Here is a 25,418-nt window from a genome sequence, read left to right on the forward strand (position 1 = left end):
ACTCTCGCCATTTCCGCTCGGGCCTTCAGACAACGGTGTCCAGTCAAACTGGGGTCACCTTCATTTTAAATCCACACCATCAAGAGAGTGAGAAAATAAACATTTATTTAATTACGCATGTCTCGGTCCACGTCCATTGGTGTGAGGGTAAAAGGACCCCCCCCCCCCCCCCCCCCCCCCCCGTGATGGCTACCAGATGGTAAAGGTGTTCCAAGAATAAGTACGATCGTTCGGTACAGTGGACAACACAAGCTCACATAATATCTTCCTCCCATAGGGCGGGTCTCGAAGATGTTGACCCAAAATGGCAAATGGCGCGTACCCATTGCCGGAGACTGGTCAAGACTGCGCGACAAAGAACAGCAGCGAGATGGGCGAAGAAGAAGAAGACAGCTCCTTGCTGCGCGGCTGGCAGCCCGGCCCCTGGTACGAAATCCTTCGCTGCTGCCTGTGCTCACGATGGCTCCTGCCCAAAGCGTGGGTACTTCACTTGGCGGCCACTCGGTGTCCACTGGCGCGAGCGTCGCTGGTCAGCGTGCACGACGGAGTGGGACGCTGCCTGGCGGTACGAAGGGTCGCCAGCGACGGGACCTTCAAACACCGCGGGGTTCGGTTCTGCTGGAATGGCACCGCCTTTCGTGTGAGTGTGCGCGCTGTCAATGCTCGATCAGTGATTACTCTATAGGTGTGACTGAGAAGCGCACTTTTATCTTTGTTCTAATACTCTTACTCAAGACGTATCATACTCATGAGGCATTTTCAGATTAAGCGCAGAAGTAACCAATGAACTAGTTCTTGTGTGCAAACTGCCTGTTCCCTTTAATATCGGAGCCAACTGTAGAATATCAAAGGTACGTCCTTGGTCAAAACTCATCAGGCCACTTACGGTTTGCCTTTGAGCGGTACAGTGGGTCACTTATGACAGCCCTAAACACCGAAAGGTATTAAGATGTAAGGACGAGAATTCTCATCGTGCAGGTATTTACGGCTTCAGGGGGCCGTAAAGTTCCTGCTCCATGGCTGAAAAACAAAACCTGAAGACTTTTGACGAAGTGTGCACAGGTTCGCACAGAGTAACTCAAACGTACCACGAGTTCATTGAGATGTTTGAACACTGAAAGTGAAACATATGCCTGCTTTCATTACCAACTTCTCATCGGAAGCATATGCCTGTAGTTAGAACATTCAGCTGGCTGGGCTAAATGACATTCAGCTATGGGGTATGTAAATATTTACTAAGTTTTCAGAAAACATTCGAATACGAATAATGTAGCTTTGCTGTAGAGTCTAATATGAATAGTGTAGCCAGAAATAGAATACGAAAAGGATATGATAGAATCGATCGAACACAAATCTAATATTTTTACGAATACTCGCACTAGTAGCGAATAGTCGTAAGAAGCGATTAATATTGCAAAAGAGCGAAGCACTATTGAAGGACTCAGGCGAAGCGCTCGCGGCGGCATTGCTGTACGACGCTATAACTTATGGGGTTGCAGCTACAACTGTCAAAAGGCGCAACGCTAATCTCAACAACAGGGTACACATTGAGAAGTCAGTATATTACCTTATAAACGTCACGTTTACGTAAATGCAAGTTTACATTTTGCTGTTGACGCCAACGAATAAATTAGTGCCACATCTCAGTCACAGATAAGAGGGGCGAGAGAGAGCGTTTCCTAAATCTGTCTTAGCCCTACTACTTCGCCCAATCTTCGAAGCCATGCATAAGCGTCACGAGTGGCGCCACACAAATGGGCTTCGTCACTCAGATGAACCTTTCTTACCCCACATAGCGCTCGCGGCAACATTCTGACATTCTGCGGCGTCGGACTAGACCCTCTTTTTGAAATAGGCGTCGAAGTAAATTACTATGTGCATATTTGAACTTCGTCGATTCCAAAAGTATTCAAAAACTTTGACATATTCGATTCGTTTCGAAATTCTGAACATGGAGGCCGTTTCCCTGTCGTGATGTCGAGTGTCGTCCATAGAATTAAGGTCGCTTTCTCGAACGAGTTACGATGGAAGCTGCACTGAAGAGACCTATAGGCATCTAAAAATCAACAACGCAGCGATAAATACACTGCCGATGCCTGCTTATCTATGTTATCGCTTCGTGCGGGCTATTTATAGTGCGCGAAGGACATCTGCAGAAGTCGCCCGCTTATCGCTCGACGTATGTTTTGAGCCAAACGCTCTCAGGGAGATATAACTAATTCTTGGACCGCTGTGTCCCTGCTTCAGGAAGAGCGAGGCTTGGACGATGGCCGACTGACTTGCGGCCAGCTCCTGGCCAGCCCTGGCGTGAAGTCGGACCGGAGGTCGAGTCTGCTGCTGCGGCATGGCTTGAACGAGTACCGCTTTGCAACGCGGGACTCCCGGATTCCAAGAACACGATGGCTGGCCGTAGGATCCTTCCTGTGGCTTCTGCGCAGCCACTACCTCACCGCTGGCGTCGCAGCCGTCGTTGTAGCCGTCCTATGGCTTCTGAAATCGTGCAAGAGCTTCGCAACTCGTATCAGAACGTACGTTTCGTATCCGCCCGCTACACTGGCTCTACCTGCTGCCGAGGAAGTACAGTCAAGTTTTTTAGTCCCCGGTGACGTTATAGAACTTAAGCAGGGCGACAGAGTGCCCTGCGATGTGGTTTTGTTAAGCGGCGACTGCGTCGTTGACCAAGGCGACGTGACACTCCCTCGCATGGCCGCCAAATGGCCGTTACGACAGCCGGAGAGCGAGCTCTTCTGCGCTTACAAACACCGGACCAGCGTCATTCTTCGCCCTTCAAGAATAGTGTCCTCGCGAGGAGAGCTTCGCGCCGTTGTTCTGAGGACGGGCGCGGCGACAGAGAGCGTCATGCTGCTCACAAGACCCGACGTCCAGTCCGTCCAGGACCAAGAGGAACTGGGTCCGGCTCAGTGGGCGGTCGCGGCCGTCGCGTTCCTGCTCTCGCTACTATTCTGGCTGGGCCGGGACCGCTTCACCTGGGACGAGGTCCTGCTGCGAGCGCTCAGTGTTCACTTGCTGCTTTTCCCGCCTCGAGCGCTTCTAACGAACTGGCTTCTGGAAGAGATTGCAGCATCGGAACTAGCTTCGGCGGGCGCCAAGAGCGCGCCAGGCGCACTCGTGTCTGTGTCCCGCTGGGGGCGGACAACCTCCGTAGCCATCGACTGCACAGGTGTTTTGTGCGAGAGCGAAGAGAAGTTGACCGGGGTTCTTCCATCAGGGTGCCAAGGATTCGCGCCCGTTGTAGAGCGCGGGCTGTTTCACTTGCCAAGGGGACACCCCCTTCGCTGGGCAGCGGCGGCGGTGGGCGCAGCGCTTTGGCATGACGGAAGCGAAGCAATGGGTCATCCGCACGAGGTGGCAATGTTCGCGAGTGCAGGTTCCGGACAATGTAAGGAAGGCGACGGCAGAGACTACGCCTTGGATACACCCCCTGAACCGTCAGGCCCTCAGCTGAGGTTGGCCCCTTACGTGAACCCTTTCTGGAGCACCCAGCGCCTTGACCAGGATTTGAGGGAGACAAAAGACCCGCAAGACATTGTGTCTTCTAGCGTCGTGGAGCCAGTTGGCAGCTACGAACCACCTTGGGTAGAAAATGGGGAGGGAGACAAAGGCGACGAAACGCCTCCTTCCACTTCAACCGAAACTCGCTGCAGTGAGACGCCAAGCGTTGAACAGGAGGCGCCCTTAGAAGTTCCACAGGTACGAGTACAAGCGCCCAACAATCACCTTTCTCCGTGTCCCGTTCTACTGGCTGGCTTGCGGGCTGTTTGTCGCTTGTCAGGGCGAATGGCTAACAGCTGCCCCATGTGTATCAAACAAAGAGCCTCCCTAACACCCATGCCTTCGGAATGCCAAACACCAGGATTGTTACCAGAACCAGCGATGCATCAAGAGGCACCGCCTGTGACCGAAGAACGACAGGCACGACCAGAGGACTTGCTGCACGAAAGAGGCGAGTGCCGAAGACTACGCGTGCTTGAATGCCAGCCGCGGTGCCCGGGCCGAGGTTGGACCACGGTCCACTTCAGGACCAGAAACCATGAAGAGGTCGTCCACGTTGGCAGACCGGCGGACATCTTCCCTTTGTGCCGGGGCCCTCACAAGGCGCCGCCTAACGCCGACGCTGTCGCAGCGTCGTTTCATGAGCGTGGCTTCGGCGTAGCTGCGGTTGCTGGGCGAAGCTGTCTCGAAGGGGTATGGCACCAAAATATGATCATGATAGACATTTTGTTTCCTAGGGCGAAATAATCTGATTACCAATAACGCAATATTATATCAAATATAGGTTTGTTCCTTCAGATTTTTACTTACTATTCTGTAGGTAGACGTCATGACGTCACAGCCCAGAGGTGGCGAGATCGGAGATGTGCCACAGCGCAAATCATGCATATTCTTCGGGCCACAATGAGAGCATTCTTTCGCCAAGTTCTCCGTACAGGAACTCATTTTATGCGCCCCAGTGGAGCTTTCCGTACCCAGCCTGCGACGCTATGATCTTTGCACTAGGTTTGACTTCCACAATATCTTTTTAAATGCGCTAAGTATTAACTTTAATAATGTGCATTCGCAGATACACGACATTGCACCTCGCGATTAAGTGCATGTGTGATTAACATTTTGCTTCGCTTCAACTGGCTCTACGCCTTTCGGGCCGTTTCACATGCTGCGACTAGAACGAAAATACCTAGTGCGATTTTCGCGCAGTGCTTTCACATGCAACGCGTACCCAGCGAATTCGGTCGGAGGGACACGCAAGGTTGCTCGATGTTCGCATGGGCAACCCACGATTAAACGCGACAGAAACGCTTTACGGAATGTGTTGATGTTATGACCAGCGTGTTCTTAGATGCAACGCAATATTTCGTATCTTTTGATTAGAATAAACAGTTTTGCTTGCGCCGCGGCAACAGCTCCAGCGTGACGTCACGTCACGCGCCGTCTCGGCGCTGCCCATTGGTCAGTCGCAGAGCGCACACCAACGCTGCGACTGAATTCCAACCGGACGGAACTTGGTCGCAGGCCGTTGAGGGTGACAAATTTTGCGCTCGTCGTCATCAGCCTGACTACGCCCACTGCAGTGCAAATGCCTCTCCCATGTCTCTCCGATTGACCCTGTCCTTTGCCAGCTGCAGCCACTGTATCCCCGCAAACTTCTTAATCTCATCCGCCCACCTTTCTGCCGCCCCCTGCTATGCTTGCCTTCTCTTGGAATCTAGTCTTTACCCTTAAGGACCACCGGTTATCTTGCCTTCGCATCACATGCCCTGCCCAAGCCCATTTCTTCCTCCTGATTTCGACTAGGATGTCATTAACCTGAGTTTGTTCCCTCACCCATTCTGCCCGCTTTTGGTATTCTTTCCGTAGCTCGCTGTGTTGTCCTTAAGCTAAACCCTTTTCGTTAGCCTTTACGTTTCTGCCCCATACGTGAATACCGGTAAGATACAGCTGTTGTATACTTTCCTCTCGAGGGATATTGGCAAACTGCCGTTCATGATCCGAGAGAACCTGCCATATGCGCTCCACCCCATTTTTTACTCTTCGTTATTTCCCCCTCACTACCCAGATCAGCGGTCACTGGCTGCCCTAAGTAGACATATTCTCTTACTACTTCCAGCACCCGGCTACCAATTGCGAACTGCTGCTCCCTTGCTAGACTGTTGAACACTACTTTGGTTTTCTGCATGCTAATTCTTGGACCGATCGTTCTGCTATGCCTTGTCAGTGCAGGTTAAAGAATCCTAGGTGGTCCAAATTTCCGGAGCCCTTCACTACGGCGTCCCTCATAGCCCGAGTCGCTGTGGGACGTTAAACCCCAATAATAAATCAAATCTGCTACACCTAACTCACTGATCATGCTTTGCAGTTTGTCTTGAGCGACGTCATCAGCTAATTGCAGATTACGTATTCTCCATTAACTCTTATCCCCAACTGTTCCCAATTCAGGCCTCGGGATACCTACGGCAAACAGCATTGGAGAGCTGTCTCCCCTGCCTGACCCCCTAGCACTAGTACCGGGCACACTGTGCTAGTGTGTCCATTTTTCGCATCAGCGAGGCTTTTTACTGCACAGCCAGAGGTGGGACATGTCTCTGGACTGCGTCGCTAGGTGCCTCATGAATTTACTCGAACTAGGAAGCGCGCGTTAATAAGAGGGAGGGAAACTGAAGAGAGGGTGGAAGGCGAAGGCTGGCAAAGTGGAGGGAAATTCCTCTCTCCTCTTTGGTTGGTAAGAGACTCACGCTATGAGAGACGCCGTAGTGAAGGGCTCCGGAAATTTCGACCACCTGGGGTTCTTTAACGTGCACTGGCATCGCACAGTACACGGTCCTCGAATTTCTCCTCCAAAGAAATTCAACCGCCGCGGCCGTGATCGAACCCGCGTCTTTGGGGTGAGCAGCCGAGCACCATAACCACTGAGCCACCACGGCGGTTCTCTCCTTTTTCCTCTTTTTTCAGAACTAAGGAAAAATCGTTGGAGGCGACCGGGGGGAGGGGAGGATGGAAACCTAAACTAAAATTAATGTCCCACTCATTCGCTGCATAAAGAGAACACAAACATATCAGCTGCGCAGAGAGAATGTACCTAATGCTAACTTATTTCTGCTGAATCAATCTCTCATTGATTATCTACAGCCTTTTTTTTACGATGCAGGTCAGGCGTACCAATTTCCTACATCAATACTACAAGGCTAACTCAGCCTGCTCCGTAGCGCAACCACCAACCAGTTGCATATGCATCAGCCCGAAGGAGAAAATGCAATAATTTCTTTATGCCTCTTTCAGGCGGCAGAGTGCGGAGAAAAACACGTAAACTTCGAAGGACTTTTTTTCTTTGAACCCGTCGTGAATCCGAGTGCAGCCCAGGCAGTCGAGGAACTAAGGTGCGTTGGTCTGCGCCCCGTGGTCGTCGACGAAGCGAACGTCTTCCGTTGCATTGCTGTAGCCCGCGCGACGGGCATCGTGCTGCCCGATGAGCCAGTCTTGCTGGTTGCGGCCCGCAAGACGGCGTTCGGAGGTCCTGCCGTCGACGTTCGCACCCTCGAGACGCCCTCGCTGTTCCAGCTGCAGACGCCCGAACAAAAAGTAACGTAATCCATTGCGAGGTCTTAATCTAATGGGTAACAGTCTATAGTCGGATAAGACTCAAGAATGAAGTGCAAATTTCCCTTAAGGGGGTCCTCCAACCAATGGTTGGTTGGTTTATGGGGTTTAACGTCCCAAAGCGACTAAGGCTATGAGAGACGCCGTAGTGGAGGGCTCCGGAAATTTCGACCACCTGGGGTTCTTTAACGTGCACTGACATCGCACAGTACACGGGCCTCTAGAATTTCTCCTCCAAAGAAATTCTAGCCGCCGCGGCCGGGATCGAACCCGCGTCTTTCGGGTCAACAGCCGAGCACCATAACCGCTGAGCCACCGCGGCGGCCCAACCAATGGTGCTGATCAGTACTCACGACGTCGTTGTTAATCTTTTTTTTTACCTGCTAGGGTGACGTCACAGGGTGTGGTACAAGAACCCGACCACGGCTTAATCGGTTTAACAGCGGCATCATTAAAACTGGTCGATGCCATCGAATGGAGGGCTTAATTTGAGGGGCATCTATATGCCACTTCGTTACCGAGCTGTACCAGACTGACCTGCGACTGCCAGCGTTATGCAGTGAACACGGGCTGTGTGCATAAATACCAGTGATGTTTTCCAGGAAATTTTAAGGGTAAAATAAGTCGTCGAAAAGAGAATTGACGCACTTTTACCAAATTAGCAAAGTTTTCAAGACGCAGCAAAGAAAAAAGGCGTGATGAAATGTTGGGGTCAAACTGGGGTGGTTACGGCATGGAACATCATTGTCTAACACATGCACCACGCTTCCTTTGTACCAATGATGCTTTAGGAAGAGTAAACAAAAACACGCTTAATAGGTGCTTTAGTTGCATACACAGCTCCAGATGTCATAGACAATATGTACAGTAGGCTCCAAGAAGCTTTCCTGGCGGTGGTAAACCGATGGAAATGTAGTTTAAAGGCAAGAATAAATCTCAGTAAGGAAATTATTACGTCTTTATCTTATCTCACTGCAGGAAGAGAGTGGTCGGCATGTTGACCGGCTCCACTACGCCCTGAGTTACGACACACTAGTCATCCTATGCAAGCACTTTCCAGGACTGCTGGCTTCGGTGCGGAGCTGCGTGTCCGTGCTGGGTGGCTTGCCAGCCCGCAAGGCTGTCGCCATGTTGAATGAACTTGGCATCGAGACCATCTGCGCAGGAGGCGCCACGTTAGGCTTAGCAGCGGCGAGAAAACCCGGAGGCAGCATCGTCGTGGATCACGCCCCATGGGCTTCTCTGGCTTGCAGCTCCATCGCGGACGTTCCTCGCATGGCAGTGGCCGCTCGTCAAGTGCTGGGATCTCGAGGCCTAACACTAGACTACGTGGCGACAAGCGTATGTCTGCAGGCGTGCGCCCTGTTGGTGCTGTACGCACAGCGCGCCACTTTCACTGACCGCATGTATGTCTACCTCGAGGCTGTGGCGTGTGGAGGGCCCACGCTGGCCCTGGCTATTTCAGGCCGTTCTCATGACCGCCCTCCTCCTAGACAAGACGCGGCGGCGTTCGTGCTGCATGGACTGTGCTGGCTTGCTGCCCAAGTCGCCATACTCGGGCAGCTCCACTGCAGGTGAGCACAAATCTTCCTACTTACAAGCACAGCCAGAATTATGGAGTTAATGGAAGGTGGCAGCCGCATGTAGGTACCATGTGTGGAGCGAGCGCCCCAGTTCTGCCTTATGGACCTATTTTGAACATCACTTCGGTTCAACTTTATTACCAAGTCTCAAAGGCCGCGAACAGGTCACGGTCATAAGGCGTCCGTTAAGGGGACAGGAGGAGATGAGACAGTGCAGACTTGTCTACACATGGTTACGATGAAAGACATGCAGTACGTAGGCATCGAACTCAGTGCCCAATAACGAAGGGCGCCGCGTTCATCCCTAGGCTAGCGTGCCTCGATGCAGCTTCCACTGAATCGAGGCACCCTACCCCAGGCTCTTAATCAGTCTCCATACTTGATGAGCCATTACGTCTGCGAGAAACGGGTCGTTAGAGATTGTTCACAATGGACACTACAATAGAGGCCACCCGAAATACGAAAAAAGACTTCCCGTGCAGAAAGTCGAACAGCTCCTTTCATAAACTATTTTCCCTGCCTATCGCTTTGCCCCTTTTTTAAGTGTCCACTGTCCATCTTCCTCCACTGCAGAGCTTGGTACGCACGCCTCTCAGAGCGCCTACAGCGGCGGCTAGACGCCAGCGTGTTGTTCCTGCTAGCCTCTTACCAGCTGCCGCTGCTGGCACTACAGCTGGCCACATTTCACGGTGCCACCAGGCTCGGGCCCGTGATCGCCGCTTGCGCCCTGCCCCTTGTTGTGACCACGGTCCTCATGCTTCCCTGGGCCACCTCGGCGTCGCTTGCTCTTGGCCTTCCCCGATGGCCGAGGGACAGGGACACGGTCCTGCTCAGGGTCGGCATAGCCTTGGCCGCGCTTCTCAACCTCCTTGCCGACTGCCTGGCGCAGCTCTTCTTTGCCCCACATTTCGGCGTACATGGCGGAAATGTTGCTGAGCTCGTCGCTGCAGAAACGAGGCGCGTTCCCGTTGCCGAGACTCACTTTGGAAACATGCCTGGTCCCACTAAAACACAAGATACCTCACACAGGGTCATTCAGCCTTAAATAAATTGTTCAATAGGATTTGTCAAGTAGACTTTGGTTAGACTCCAGTCTGTATGGAACAGACACTTTATCAAAGGAACTAACCTCTGTGTAAGCACCGGGACAGTACTCAATAAGTGTCATAGATGGCACAGATTTATGTAAATGAAGATGGTTCCTCTGCATAGCAGGCTAACGACTAAAGCTTAAATGATGAGTTTCGTACTAATAGTTTTGGGGTTTAGTGATGCAGTGGCAGCTCAGGCCATAATGCCAAACGCAAGGTACAGTCTTTGTCAAAAGTAACCAGTCTGCATGTTTTTCTTCTCAGTCGTATATTAAAGCTATTATGCCAGCCCTCAAGCTCTAAATCTCTGTATGGTAAGAAGAACCCCTGTTCTCACCTTCAAAGAACTTTTGGATCTTTAGGGAAGCCGTGAGGGCTCTGCTATACGAATGAGAATCAAATCATGGAGCCTGGTTACTTTTGACAAAGGCTGTACTTATTCACTGCCATTGCTATGGTCAACTATTTGCAAATTGTTGATATAAAAAAAAAAAAAGCTCCAAAGACAACCGCAAGTGCTTGTGTATGTTCTGAAACGTCACCTGTAGCACATTTGTAAAAAAGCCCTAATGCAGAGCTGCTTTATTGAAGCCGCCTTCAACTGGAAGGTCAGGACATCATCGATGCACTGTTTTTCACTGCGGAGATTAATAGGAAGTGTCATGTAGTTCTTTGTAATCTTAGCGGCACAGCTCTCCATGGCCCCAAAGCTTTGTGCAACGAACATCATTTGTGCACCCTTTATCAGTGTATATGTTTCCACTGCCATGACTCGCTGCAGGCGCACATCTTACACAGGGCTGATCAGAGAAAGTACACACATTTTCACAGGCAGCACTGCGATGATCAATGGGTGCTAGTTTGAAGCAGTTCTTTGACAAAGAAACAGCATTTGCTGTGGGAGAGAGGTCAGTTTCATATGCCGTGGAGTGTTTAAGAAGTGCAGTAGCATCTAAAATGTGTTGTGTTGGGTTTTATGGCACATAGGCAGCCAAGGCCATCATGCGCCAAGCACAAGGTATGGAAAATGTTTTCTGCGGGATTTAATAAAAATGTGGAACGTGATCAGTGGTGTAAAGGGCCTAAAAAGTTTAACTACCTAGTAATAACGGAGAAGACGAGATCTAGCAATGGCTAATGGTAAAAGCTTTAAAAAGGTCGGGTAGCCTCAGCGGCAATCCTTGGCTTGCCAAGGATGTCGAGGATCCCAACCGATAAAATAAAAACCTCAGCCTTCTTCACATGAATGAGAAAGTGGCTGAGGTGTATCATGCAACAGAGTGAGCCAGTGGTTCAATAAATATAGTTTTTCCAGTACGCCTGCTTCTTTTAAAAAGCTAAATATAGAAGGAATGTTAACAATGGCATTATCGTCTAAGAGCAGTGCTGGATGAAAAGGAATGCATTCTCTATAAAATTGACTAAAGTACTTTTTTCTCAGTTTTTCAAGTTTAACACAAGAGATTAAAATATGGTTAACCGTAAGTTCGTCTCCGCATTCTTCGCAAACAGGTTTGTCTTTTTTTGTAAGGAGAAAGTTGTGTGTAAGGTGCGTGTGGCCTATTCGGAGACGGCATAAGATAACTTCTTTAAAACGTTCCTGGTGCACACACGACTTAAATTCACCTAAAACTGGTTTTACCAAGTGCAGTTTATTTTTTACTTCACTGTTCCAAGCCGACTGCCAGTAGCATCTAAAAAATAACGATGTGGTGTAAGAGGATTTTTTCGACAGAGTAATGTGCAGTAAGTATTATGGTGATAGTGTACACCATAATTCTGCACAACAAAGTATATCTAGGGGCATTTACCTTTATTAATTGCCAATGCCAATCATTTGATGGGTTACAGCTACAAAAGTCTCATTTTCACTAACATAGGTAAATTCAAATTTACTTAACTAAATCCGCACCTCCGAGTTTCTCTTCAACTTTTGCTTCAGAAGCATTTATATGCACAACAATGCTTTCCCATCTACACTGTGCACCTCAAGTGTGCACACTTAGCTATGTACTGCTGTAGCAGCATTGCACATGAAGGGCTGACAAACAAACATGAACATCTAATCATTCAAACTTGCAAAAGCTGTAAACCTGGAAAAGATCTGCTCTTGACGGATACACTCATTACACAACATAAGGTCCACTGACAGAATGCGCCACAACATGAGGGCACAAAAAAAAAAAGCATCACTATAGAAAGCTCCCCATTTCCAATTTGCACCAAACTTATCGCTTTTTTCCCCTGCCCCCATTTTGCACACTATGTGATGTTCAGAACAGCAAAACAAGAAAGTTATTTTCACTTTCCCTGCGAAGAATATCCAAGAAACAATCATTTGAAGGGTTACAGCTGCAAAAGCCTCATTTTCACTAACATATGTAAATTCAAATTTACTTGTACCTCTGAGCTCTCTCCCACTTTTGCTTCAGTAGTATTTACATGCCTAATTATGCCTTCCCATCTACACTGTGTACCTCAAGTGTGCACACTTATCTATGTACTGCTGTAGCAACATTGCACAGATGACCATAGAGTGTTTACATTCATGAAGGGCTGACTAACAAACATGAACATCTAATCATTCAAACTAGCAAAAGCTGTCAACCTGGAAAAGATCTGCTTTGATGGATACTCATTACACAACATAAAGTCCACTGACAGAATGTGCCACAACATGAGCGCACAAAAAAAAAAAAAATAATCACTTTAGAAAGCTCCCCATTTCCAATTTGCACCAAACTTATCGCTTCTTTCCCCTGCCCACATTTTGCACACTATGTGATGTTCAGATGTTTGTTCAGCAAAACAAGAAAGTTGTTTTCACTTTCGCCGGACGTCTTTGTCTCTGCGAAGAATATCCAAAAAGCGGCCCCTTGTCATTTCCCGAGCTGAAAAAGAAGAAAAAGCAGTAAAGTGAGTATGCCAACACAGTTCCTATGCTTCATGAGCTCACTTACACGAAGCATGACCGGCAAAAGTAATGCGCACCACACATCCCCATGTCACTATTTTTGCTCAACTGTTCCCTTAACAACACATGAATGTTGCTTTTTTCCCCAAATTCTCAAAGCATACCATGGAGTAAACAAGTTACAAAACTTTCTCACTCTGTTTTCACCATAGCAAAAAAAAAAAAAAAAAAACCCTTCACTACAGTGTTAGTATAAGTATGCCGCAGACTTTCTGGCGCTCATATTTAAGAAATATCGGCGATTGTTCTCCGGTGCTTTCCAAGCTGCTTTTATAGCTAGCTGCACGGCGAAATTGCTAAATGAGGTGATTAATGACGAAAAAAAATTTTCAAAGCCTACAAAAAAGGTTACAGAAGCAAATGGCACCAATTTTTGTTGACCATACTGGTGCTAACGCCATTCGCAGTTTGTCCCAATAGATATATGTCATCAGCCAATGCCTGCACAGTCCTTTGTGTCGACAGACAGAATTTAAGGTGAGGGTGAGAAAGAAGGAAGTCATTACCTGTGCTACTACTGTATTACAGGAACCTCAGTATGCAATTTCGAAAATGCTTGTTCAACATCAGCACTTGAAACAGGGGACAGTCACATGCATGCAGCTTTCGAAACAATGAAGGGTGAAGGACAGAACTGTCTCTATACTGTCGGTAAGTTTGGACCTTTGGCTGAAGCTCCTTCATAGAGTATTCGTCCTGCACTATGAGCCTGTAGGTCTGTACACACTAAGTGAACTTCTCCGCCACCCCGGTTTAGACTCACGGGGTAACTATATGAACATGCAACCAGGAAGGGTCATCCATGAATTGCACGTCGTTGGGGATGTTCCAATGGATGGTCTAGAGCCAATTGTCTTTGAGCACCTTTAGTATGCTGCAACAAATGCTACAGGCTCTACCCTCAGGCCCTCCTCAACAATGTTCATCAGGCTGTTCATGCTTTCGCACCTTCTTGATGGTGCCCAATTCCATTTCTCTAGCAAGGCGACAAGCTACATGCCACTGACAGGGCAGTTCTCGGCTAGCATTAACACGTCTAGAAACCGGTGAGTTTTTTTTTTAAATCTGCAAATTTACAGCCTAGGTAAAGCCATCCATCCTTCAGGTGGAGAAGCAGCACTGGCATGCTTTAGTACCAAATTGCATCATGCATGATGTCTTAGTTGTAAAACTTCGCACTTCAATACGCCCACAGCTGTAGCAGCACTTGAGTATTTGTAGGCAAAACTAATGCGCTAATTTGTTTCTGCAAGCTTGGAAGCAATGGCACAATAATTACTCAACACCTTTAACCTGGCAGCGACAGTGAGTGTGGCATCACCCACATAATACTGTGCTCATTCTCATCCGTGCTGGATGCACATGCCAATTATGCATTACACTGGCCAATTAGTCTGCCTATATGTGGAACTGGAAATGCGAATTCGCAACTGGCTGCAAAAAAACTAGCTCAGTACTTCCTACTCTGCATCACTGCATGTAATGTGCATAGCGTGGTAGCTCCAAGTTGCTCACTATCGGCTATTCCACAAGCATGGCAAACATAGCTACGCAGGGAAAGTTCAGTCACTCCGACGCTCACAACCCTTCCACTGCAACTGATACAAGTAAAAATAATGCTTGCAACACTCAACCCAATGTCTTTGTCACTAGGGGAACATTCTGCAGTTCACGCTTCCACGCTGCATCAGAAAGAGGAACATGCTAAAGTAAGTAGCCTCACTACTCCTGAGGGTTTTGAAGCAAAACAACAGGCCAGTGGCACAATCACCACATTAGTGTTAGCCACATTCGCTCCCTATCTGGTAGGGAGACCTGTCAGAGAACATAACAGATCATGTATAATCGCAAAGAACAATCACATATGGGGCTACTGCCTTTGTAAAATTGCCTTTGCACAAGAGCAGAAATTCTGTGAGTTTATGCTAAATGTTTATAAACCCAAGTGTGGGAGAACAACTGACAACTTCTGGTAGGCCAAACATATTCAGTTCACTTCAATGACTCCCCTTTTTCTGAAATGACACATTTTTCCATGCTGTGTCAATACATTTTCCAGTTCAAAAGGTTCACAGGAATATAAATTACACTAAGCACATTTCTGAATCAGTCCTGTCAGACTCCTGCCTACACTTGTGCAAGAATTCCTGCATGAACTTTCCAAACAAACTGAACAACGCCTAAAGCACTGACGTGGTAAGCACCGCGCTTGATGCAGAATCCTTGTCCCCCATATGCCCCCCAGAATCCCCATGGAACACCACTGGGCAGAAGCTGCAAAGCTTAAAGGTGCACTGAAGAGGAATCTGAACTTGTCTTTTTGCCGCGGGAACTCGATCTACACGTTCCTAGCATTCTTAGAAACTGCGACTTATTGCCCTGTGTGGCCGATTTCCCTAATTAAATCGAATTAACGTCCGGCTCCCGCCCTTTTTCTTTAATTCTGCCTCGTACGGTGGGCGGAGTCGACGAACGCGTGGAGTGCCTTTCAGCCAGTCCCGTGGCGGCTTGCCGCTCTGCCATCGGCGGAGTAATATGTAGTAGTCCGTAGTAGCAAATAGTCCGCGCGTATTTTTATTTCTGCGGGCTTATTTTGCGGCTATATTATCTGCGAATGAAACTATTTATTTATGGAAACCTAAAAAACAAAATAAAGCGAAAGCAAAGCCTCCACGGAGCTGGCTGAAAGGAACTTCACGCGTTGGTCGACTCCGCCCATCGTACGAGGCAGAATTAAAAAAAAAGGGCGGGAGCCGGACGTTAATTCGATTTAATTGGGGAAATCGGCCACACAGGGTAATAAGTTGCAGTTTCTAAGAAAGCTCGGAACGTGTAGATCGAGTTCCCACGGCAAAAAGACAAGTTCAGAATCCTCTTCAGTGCACCTTTAAGTGTACAGGATGCAACATAACAGTTCTCCACTCTTTTCTGCGCAATCTCCTTTGGCAAGTGATGCACTGTGTAATCGGCACGCATCAATCAGCCGATCAACAGCAAGGCTAAGGGCGATGCTGGAAAAGAAAACTACTCACATTCCTCAATGCCGAGTTTGTACGCCAGGTTTTGGAGGTCCTTCACTTTCTCAAGCAAGGCCGCAGCAGTAAGACTGCTAAGCTCTGCAAGCAAGTTGACAGCATCCTATGTCACTCAGTTCCCAGTCATCAAGCTGCACTCATCTGTCGAAATACCCGAGCCCTACTACGATTAAATGCAATTTTATGGTTCTAGCAATCCCATTTAGCACACTGAGAGACATCCCCGAGATCCACGTAAATGGCCTCTACTGAGCATATCTAGGTACTTTGAAACTTGTGTCAAGCACAAAAACATACCAGATAATTAACCTTATTCCTAATTTTTAGTCCACTGCAAAAGCATAAAAATGAAAATCCAATCAGATGAAAGCATACTGGGTACCTTGGTGGCACATGGCACACATGTAAAACTGAATGCTAGGGTTTGCACTGCTGATAAATAAAACTTAACTGGATTGCCTTTTACGAACTGTAGATATGATCAAAAAAATTTTTGGTCTACAGGCTCCGAGGAAGAAAAAAAAAAACTCGGCTTTTGGCACTGCTTCAAAAATGAGGTGGATTGTCATGTCTTACCCCTAGGTAGATGATGAATGTATACTAAATTAAACACGAGTATGCTCTGTTTTAGCATGCTCCACAGCAGCCCTAGTGAAAAGGACACCTTGCAACATTACTGGATGTCAGCCCTAGCCAACCCACCCTTGGGCTCCTATCATGCGAGGAGCCAAGTGGCTGCTTATATACGGCATCTGCCAAGTTGTGTGCACATGTGGTTTTGAACATGCACGCCTGGGTTTGATCCCAAATAGATGTCTATTCAGCTAGAGCTTTTATTGGCCTCTACACAGGCAAGACACCGTGTCCTAGAGAGCAGAAAATTTAACTCTCTAAACGTCAATGCATACATACAGGAACTGAGAGGTGCAATATGCATGGAGTTTTTCTCTAGATTCTAGGCTGGATGCTCGGGTTTAAAAACATTGACGGTTGTCATAGCACCTCACTCCAGAAATATTTAGTTGTCACTTCTAACAACACCCATTTCGACACGACATGGACAGAGAAGCATAAAAAATACCCTTGTCACACTGCAAGATTTAATGTCATTTGATGAATCAAATATCATTCAGCCTTTTTTTGGTGCTACACAGTAAAAAATGCCACTCACAAATAATAGCAATGACCATCAGTGAAAAAAAGTAAAATTAAGGGACATCAGTGCACATAAAGGCGTTCAAAATGGTTGTGCAGTATTTGTAAAGAGGGTGGAAACATCTCTGTGCAATATTACAGACTTCAAATATGACTTCCGGCTATTGTGCAGCACATTAGTCCCCAACGCCAAGCCAAGTACAAAGTCAACCACAGATCCGATAAATGTAAGCAAGCAATATGGCTGACATGCCGAAATGCAGATAGCACTGAGATGTGTGGAGCGTGGAATTGACATCGAAAAGGTGATCCGTTCAATAATAGCTTAAACACTTCCAAGCTAAACGCAAGTGGAATGCCAACCAACAAGGAGCACAGGACCCAATATGATCGGCAGTCACGGGCACGGCCATGTTTCAAGCTCATCCGCTGCTATTGACCACTGCTGAGACTGCGAGTAACAGCTATCCACAACAGCCTCCAATAGTTACACATAAACTTAACATTTCTTTAACAAAACTCAATAACTAATACTTTCAACTTTGGCTGTAAACACATTATTTTTTTGTGTGTGTGTTGCTTATTTCTGCAGTGTACTATCTGGTGTCCAGAGCATACATTTAGTTCAAGATCGAATGCAAATTAGTTACCCAAATTCGTTCAACCCTAATGACATTACATACCTCCATGTAGCAGTAGGCTAATGACATTATAGATGCGATGCATCTGATTAGATGCTAATATCCCGACATTAAATTTGCTAGTGTGACAGGGGTATAAAGTGGTCTAAACAGCAGAGGACAGACACGCTATGTCCTCTTCTCTAGTCATACTTATTCCGGCCATAATGCAATTATTCATTTCCACAGCAAACCACACTGCCACTGCTAAATCCATATATTTGTCATGTCTCTTCCAAAGTACACGTAAAGTCAGATATGCAAAAAGTTTTGGCTCCTATATAACACACTACCTCCTTCCAGAACTACCGCACAAGCAACATAAAACTTGTTCTGAAAGCAAATCAAATTCTGCTGATTGATCAAACACACACACCTGACTTGGGCTTTCAAGCTAGCAAGGTTGTAGAAGAAAGTACTTTTACAAGGTTGCCCGATGCTGAAATTCTTAAACCTGCATATGTAGACATCTTTAGAGTAGACACCTTTAGTTGGATGCTATTAAGTTTCTTTAGAGCTTTCCAATGCAGAGAAGATTTTCAACAAGTGAATAATTGCCAGACGTACAGTACACACAACATATGACAACCACATCTGACCAATGGCCAGATCAAGGAAATAGAGATATGCGGCACTATGATGTCAGGAAGACATCGATGGGTGAACTGGGCAACGAGATCATTCAAACAATACGCCAAAGCTCAAGGTCAAGCACTTTCCATAGAAAACCTTGAGAGAGTCGAAAAAATGAACTGGAAAGAAAATCTAGGAACTCCGTGAATGTGATGAAAGGAGCATAGCAAAGGGGGGAACCAGCGAATTGTAAGCCGTACGCAGTGGTGTTGACAAACGGTATCTGATTACATACTCACATTATCTGTCGGTTTACTTCCAGCCCATGCGCATTCATTTATGCTCTTTCATGTTTTGTTTCATGATTGTCAATCAGTCGGATTCAGTCGCATCATGGATTCCTGCAGTGTGGTTCTAGTGGATTCTTTCACTTTTTGAAAATGCTTGTATACTTTCGGTAGGAAAGATCCGGTGGAGCAGTGGCATCGAGCACATACAAAGAGCGCAAATCAGGAATTTAAAGCTGACCTAAAGCGGGCAAACTCCTAGTACGAACTGCTTCTGCAACAATCACCTGGTTTTTCATGTCTGCTAACAAACTCTTCAAATTTTTCCTACGGCTTTTTCGGTGCTTCCGCGACTACTAGGCCACTCCAAACTCTAGCATCACATCGAACTGCCTACTTAAGTACACGACCCGAACCCGAGTCAACGGGGTGATGGATCGGGTCAGTTGGTGCACATACGTCATTTTCGGAAGCGCTACAATCAACACTACACAGAGAGAAACAAACAAGGATGAGCACCCACCCTTGTCCGTCTCTCTCTGTGTCCGTGTTGATTTTAGCGCTTCCGAAAAAGCTGCGTTTGAATAATTTGAATTCCGTGTCCCTTTTGAGTTCGAATAATAGAAAGCCAACAGTGCGTGTTTAGCCAGTTATTTTTCAAAGCCTTATGGAGCAGCTCACCTTGCAGCATGACTAGGCCTTCTTCGTCCAGAGCCCACTTTGGCTTTGTACTTGTATTTGGTGGAGGCTTCCCCAGTGAGAAAACAACAATAACCATTCATCACAACAATGAAGATGCTGGTTGCCAAGTGTAAAGGTGCAAAACCAATGCAGTCACATGGAAAATGATAAAACCAAGGGTCGTAACACATAAGAATGTTGTACAGCCTTTGTCAAAAGTTTGGAACCCAGGGGGTTTCCCTCTGAGCCTCACTGTGTGGTTCGCGATGCATCTCCAGCGCTCCAAATTTCCTCTGGGTAAGAAGATTTCTGGTTCTGCCTGCTTCAGTGGGTAGGACTTCCCAGAACGCTTTAGGAGTCCCACTGCAAGGCTACGAAGTAAACCGCCAGGGCTCTAAACTTTTGACAAAGACTGTACCTTCTTCAGGGGTCCCTCTGACTTTAGAGAGGTCACTTTCTTCACCCATAATTTACATCGATAGAACTTCAAAAAAATAAAACTATTGCTTACTCAGTCAGCTGGGCACACTTAATGAGCTAGGTGCATAGATAAATTCTAGCAGAAATACTCGCCTATAGCGAATTTGAAATTCTAGAATTTGGTAAGACTCAAAACAGGTGATGTATCACCTCACTGCACACCTTTGAACACTGTCATTTGGTGCAGCAGTGAAGTTTTTTGGTAACCAAAGCATAGCAGTTCTCTACATAAAACCAACGCAGACCTCACGGTCCTTTAAGTGTCAAGGTGAAAAATAAAAAAAATTGCCGACGATTACGTTACTTCCTAATGCGAAATTGAGCGCAGCTCATCAGCTCTTTCAGCTTTTCCTTAGATTGAGGCGAAGAATTCGAGCAAGACATGTATGTACAATTACAGACAACTTGTTATTTTTCACACATATTCCTTCTTCAAGAAACACTCCACTAACAGTTCTTGATTGTCATGAAGGAAGCTTCGTGGATGGAGAAATAGATGGATATATGCTCAACTTGCTGCACTAGTGCCTGGTTCTCAAAGACGAGGTCTATGCAAGTATTGCAAGTATTTCGGGAGGTTGTCACAGCCCTGGGAGGGGGTTATGAGCCAGAGAGACAGGACGTTCTCCCTTCCTGTTTGTCTTTATATCTACATGCAGCCCACATCTCTCTCTCATTACCCTTACTTATAAGTGCAATTCCGGCACCCACTGACCCAGGGAGCCAGTTATGGGCACTTTCTTTCCTTAAAATGACCGGAGTGGAAAAGGTTGTTTCTGGAGCAGCGTCGTCAATGCCTGCAGCCCACATCTCTCTCTCATCACCCCACGTACTGTTCCCTGGGCTCCCTGGCAGCACTACAACACGCTGTCACGTTCCACCCCTGAAGTCGAAGCTTAAGCGTCATTAATTAGTAGTTAATTAGTGTTTAGTCATTAATCAGCAATTACCCTAAAGGTGAAGCTTAAGCATCATTAATTAACAGCTGATTAGTAATTAGTCATTAAGCTGTAATTAGACATTAATTAGTAATTAGTCATTATGTGTGATGTCATCCAGTGGTGACATCACCAGTGCCACAGAGGCAGTCAAAGTGGTGCCGAAAATGCCTCTGTGCACTTTAGACAGTCATAGTGCCCCCTGAATTTTCAGCTCACGTTGTTGGGCACATGCGAAAGCTAACCTGACTGTTTTGCATCTTCTTTGACGGGGAAAACATAGTATGACGGACTGGTACTCTCCGTTGTAGCAGTTTTTACTGAAGTAGCAAGTAGAATTTGCAAGCGCTCATCAGAGAAGCGCTCATCAGCGCTCATCAGAGAGCCAGTTATGTGCACTGCACTTCCTTTCCTTAAAATGATCAGAGCGTAAAATGTGAACACCAACACCAATGAGCACAATGAACACTGACCACCTATGGCTTCAGTGCCATTTCTGGCTTTCTGGCACAATGTTGTCAATGCCTGCAGCCCACATTCTCTCATCACCCCACCTATCTACAAGTGCAATTCAGGCGTCCACTGACCCAGGGAGCCAGTTATGGCACTTCCTTTCCTTAAAATGATCAATGTGTAAAACGTTGTGAACGCCGACGCTAACAACACTATGAACGCCAACAGCATATGGCTTCAGCGTCGCGTTTCTGGCACAATGCTGTGAATGCCTGCAGCGCTACATACCTCTCTCATCACCCCACGTACCTACCGTAAAATTCCTAACAAGCACCCCCACCCATGCAAGGGCCCCCCCTAACTTCACTGTCAATTTCACATTTCCGCGCCGTTCCGGTAAAGCGGCCCCTCCCCACGACCACGCCCTTCTTACGCACTGTGCCCAAGCAACACTGGTCTGCCCCGTCCATTCCAAAAATCCAGTACAATCCAATCCTGCTTTTCAAGCCATTTGCGTGCTCGTTCGCACGCACCATTTGTCGTCTTGTTTTGGCGTTGTAGAGTTTGCGATGCCGATGCATTCGTACTCAGTGGCGAAGAAAGTTGGTTAGGTTTATGGGGTTTAACGTCCCAAAGCGACTAAGGCTATGAGAGACGCCGTAGTGGAGGGCTCCGGAAATTTAGACCACCTGGGGTTCTTTAACATGCACTGACATCGCACAGTACACAAACCTCTAGAATTTCTCCTCCCAAGAAATTCAACCACCGCGGCCGGGATCGAACCCGCGTCTTTCGGGTCAGCAGCCAAGCACCATAACCACTGAGCCACCGCGGCGGCTCCACCAACTGATGCGGGAATGGGGCAATAACTTTGAGAAGTTGCTTCAGCGTAACTACGGCAGAGCAAAACTTCAAAGAAAGCTGAGTAACGGCGGCCAAGTTTTCAGTGATGCGCTCGAGTTCTTCAAGTGGGAAAGAACAGCTAGACGTGCCGTTATTAATCTGCTTCTCTCTGAAGAAGCTGTCAGAATAGCCAACAACATACAGTTGGGAAACTGCGTAGCCGTGGCGCCAGAAGACCGGAGTGGGCTTCAAGCGGAATGCTGTGAACTTTTTTTTGCGACTGACTCGGGGGAATTTTTTGATGAATTTGAGAGTGATTGACACAGCAATCATAAATCTTTCGCTTAATAAAGTTCATGTTCCTAGAGATAAACTAAAATTTAAATCCATGTGCATTGCGCTTGTTTTACTGGCGGGAAAATGGCGCCGCCATCTTGAATTTCGGTGCCGTTCCGGGATAGCGCCCCCCCTTACTTTGCCAGTGATTTCGACTTGCTTTTGGGGAGGGGGGGGGGGGGGGCTTTCTCGGAATTTTACGGTATAAGCGCGATTCAGGCGTCCACTGACCCAGGGAGCCAGTTCATGGGACCACTGACCCAGGGAGCCAGCGCACTTCATTTCCTTAAAATGATCGGAGTGTAGAACGATGTGAACGCCGACGCCAATGAACACAATGAACGCCGACGGCCTATTGCTTCAGCGTCGCGTTTCTGGCACAACGCTGTCAATGGCTGCAGCCCACATCTCTCCCTCATCACCCCACGTACCTATAAGCGCGATTCAGGCGTCCACTGACCCAGGGAGCCAGTTATGCGCACTCACTTTCCTAAAAACGATCGGAGTGTAAAACGTCAACGCCAAGGAACACAACGAAAGCCGACGGCCTATTCGCACTTTTCAGCGCCTATAGGTGGCGCGGTGGCATCGCCGTCATGGAGAACGGAGCGGTGATGGAGGTACCACGGAAGCGCGTGCGTATGAAGGAGCATATGCAGCTCCCGACCCTGTTGCGTTTGTCGAAGCGATTCTGCCGCTCACTGAACAAATGCAGAGGTGCTCCGTAGGGAATGATACACCTTTCAATGTATATGATCCGTTAACAGCTTGAAACCATACAACTTTACGTAAAGGAAGGTAGGGGACTAAAGAAGCACTTTCATGCGCCTCTTTTCGATCCTCTGTTGCATTTACTTGCGCTAAAACTTTTTAACATGAATGGCTAAGTAAATGGCTTCAAAGTACCGTAATTTCGGGTATGCAGTCCGCGGGCTGTAATGTAAAAAAAGCTGAAATTTTGCGCTTTGCGGCGCACTAACTATAGGCGCGGACAGTACAGTATCTTTCAATATCGTCGGATATGCATTGAAATTTCGTACGCTTACTCTATTAGAATGTTATTGTTCTGGGTGTGTGCAAATAAATTTTGTGCACCGGTCGCACACGTTGCTCCTGTGGGCTTTGTGTATCGGATGCGGAGAGTCTAGTGAACAAAATGTTTTTCAGAAATAATTGAGCCCTGCTGACACGTGTGGACTGTATTGTAAATTACAGTAATCAGCCACGACCGGCAATAATCTAGTGCTTTGACCTCGCCCTATTTACAGAACTCGTGAACATGCTAACGAGCGAAAAATACAGAACGTTTCGCAAAACATTACTGTGCACAGGGGTCCGCTACGTTTAAATGTTTCATGAGCACCACGGTCAGAACATCAACTGTTCACATTCAAACCACACCTTTAAAACGCATATATGCAAACTCGCTAACCGGCCTGTGTTTTTTTTTTATTCTTGACGCCATGTCGTGAGAGTACTCGGTAATCTGTAGCGATGACACGGTGCCGGCTGTCAGCCGTGGTCGCAGAGGGCTAATATCCTTGATTGAAGTCATGAAACTCCAGATTGAGGAGTGCCATAACCAGTCACGCTGTGGCGGCTAGCTCACCGATATAACGCCAGAAGAAATCTTTCTAGATTTCTCACAGTACACGACCATCGAATTTGAATCACTCACTTTATTCCCGACAGCTCGAAGCTTCAATGTGCTTTCAATTTTTTGTACCTAGAGGAACTGCACAGGCTCAGTTCATCTCACCCGGCACGATTTTTGCACTGGGGGACACTACACAAACGATCGCTTCACACTTTTCGCGCCGGCACATCCATTGCGCTGCTTGCACTGCGAACGCCGATCACCGGCAGACCGCTTCGGAAAAGAACCGCGTGGGGGCGCCACCGTTGCTGAAAAGTGCGAATGGCTTCAGCGTCGCGTTTCTGGCACAACGTTGTCAATGCGAACGCATACTGCGCACATTTGTCACTACCGCCACGTAGCTTAAATCGCTGCTGGTTACGAAGGACAACGGCGACGCCGCGACCTAGAAACGGGCGCCAAAGAGCTACGCGCACTCTAACAAAGTAGAGCATAAAAAGTCGCTCACCGAAAGAAGGGCAGCAAATTCCGTAACTCCCGGTACTGTAGGAGAAAATGAGAAAAAAAAGCTTGTACATGGGTCGCAGAATTCTCAATTGCTCGCAAGCAACACAGCAGTTTCAGCACAAAGCCAGTTGCATCTCCTAACAACGCTCATTCTGTCCACTACGTCGTAGGCACGGTGAGCAACTCACTCGGTTCGGGCCACAGCTCCGGGGACAGCCGTCCATCCAGCTTCTCTTCGCTCATGAGAGCTTTGTCCAAGTCATCTGGAACTAAGGGAAGTAATCACACTCAGTCGCTGTCCCTCGTAGCTTCGCATGATTAGTATATTCTATCGTCAGCCGGACCCGGCGAACGCAATGTTCAGTACAGCACACACTTGCCCCGTCAACAGCCCGCTCATCATGAGCCCTTCGCTGAAGGCTCGCAACAGTACTACATTTGGATGCAGTGATATCTCAATAGCAATGAATGCGCGAAAATGTTAAATGTCCGATAGAACGCAAACACAAACACAATCGTCAAAGCGAGGAGCTTCGAAATTTACCTCCATTGCTGCTCGACGCCATTTTCGAACTGTGCAAGACTGGCCAGACTGGCAAGACGCTCGCCAGGGTCCGCCACTGACTGTAGCGTCGTCACGTCGGCAGCGTCGGCGTCCCTTTGCAGTTTGTTTTTGTTCATTTTTCGCACAGACGCTAATCGAGAGGCTCTCGGTTTCGCGCGTTTTGGCAACGGGCCCTTCGGCGTTCGTATTCAAGGCCGAGACGCGTAACTTTCTTCCGCGGCTTCCTTTCGTATTTTTTCGCGTTCCTCTGCCGACTACTTCTCGAAGCAAAGCCTCTGATCTTGAGAGCAACATATGCTTGTGTGATTCAGTTGTGCAATGTACGCACGTCGTAACCAGGTTCCCATCAAGGTTGAATCCGCATTGGGGTGAACAAAAATCGCATGCGTTTGGTCTTTTCGCGCAAGCGGTACGAAGGAAACGGCATCTAGCCTTGGGTTTTCGCAGCGCACTGCAAGAGCGGTGCTGAATGGCGTTTCGTTACAAAGTGTCAAAACCTAGCATTTTAAGGCGAAAGCCTTTAATGG

At 47.6% G+C, this 25,418-nt stretch overlaps 2 protein-coding genes across 4 annotated transcripts; one reads left to right on the plus strand and one right to left on the minus strand.

Annotated features, from left to right (window-relative positions):
* The first annotated feature begins 304 nt into the window (after positions 1 to 304).
* Positions 305 to 9,741, plus strand: LOC149332167 (uncharacterized). The gene is made up of 5 exons (XM_089557481.1): positions 305 to 640; positions 2,248 to 4,206; positions 6,796 to 7,100; positions 8,100 to 8,687; positions 9,270 to 9,741. Exons 1-5 carry the CDS (start codon positions 305 to 307, stop codon positions 9,739 to 9,741), a joined length of 3,660 nt encoding a protein of 1,219 aa, XP_089413607.1.
* Positions 9,742 to 10,310: 569 nt separating this feature from the next.
* LOC149332168 (protein lin-52 homolog) lies at positions 10,311 to 25,015 on the minus strand. Of its 3 annotated transcripts, none has more exons than XM_089557112.1 (7): positions 24,871 to 25,015; positions 24,515 to 24,595; positions 24,328 to 24,362; positions 19,173 to 19,239; positions 15,794 to 15,877; positions 12,615 to 12,678; positions 10,311 to 10,425 (listed from the first exon to the last, which is right to left on the minus strand). In XM_089557112.1, exons 1-7 carry the CDS (start codon positions 24,890 to 24,892, stop codon positions 10,326 to 10,328), a joined length of 453 nt encoding a protein of 150 aa, XP_089413238.1. In that variant the 5' UTR covers positions 24,893 to 25,015; the 3' UTR covers positions 10,311 to 10,325. The 3 variants fall into 3 exon arrangements, with proteins under 3 accessions (XP_089413238.1, XP_089413241.1, XP_089413240.1); XM_089557115.1 differs by lacking the exon at positions 10,311 to 10,425 and adding an exon at positions 11,584 to 12,085 and having other exon boundaries at positions 12,608 to 12,678; positions 24,871 to 25,012; XM_089557114.1 differs by lacking the exon at positions 10,311 to 10,425 and having other exon boundaries at positions 11,584 to 12,678; positions 24,871 to 25,011.
* Between the last annotated feature and the right edge of the window lie 403 nt (positions 25,016 to 25,418).

This window comes from Amblyomma mixtum, chromosome 8 (assembly GCF_055824585.1).
Source record: "Amblyomma mixtum isolate Tamu chromosome 8, ASM5582458v1, whole genome shotgun sequence".
Taxonomy (NCBI): domain Eukaryota; kingdom Metazoa; phylum Arthropoda; class Arachnida; order Ixodida; family Ixodidae; genus Amblyomma; species Amblyomma mixtum.

Excerpts from the sequence above, each read along its gene's own strand:
- LOC149332167 (XM_089557481.1), top strand. The coding sequence starts at position 305 with ATGGCAAATGGCGCGTACCCATTGCCGGAGACTGGTCAAGACTGCGCG. Across the intron at positions 641-2,247 it reads GGAATGGCACCGCCTTTCGT|GAAGAGCGAGGCTTGGACGA; the intron begins GTGAGTGTGCGC and ends TCCCTGCTTCAG. Across the intron at positions 8,688-9,269 it reads CTCGGGCAGCTCCACTGCAG|AGCTTGGTACGCACGCCTCT; the intron begins GTGAGCACAAAT and ends CCTCCACTGCAG.
- LOC149332168 (XM_089557112.1), bottom strand. The coding sequence starts at position 24,892 with ATGGCGTCGAGCAGCAATGGAG. Across the intron at positions 24,363-24,514 it reads GGAGCTGTGGCCCGAACCGA|TACCGGGAGTTACGGAATTT; the intron begins GTGAGTTGCTCA and ends TTTCTCCTACAG. Across the intron at positions 19,240-24,327 it reads AATTTGCTGCCCTTCTTTCG|CCTCCACCAAATACAAGTAC; the intron begins GTGAGCGACTTT and ends TCACTGGGGAAG.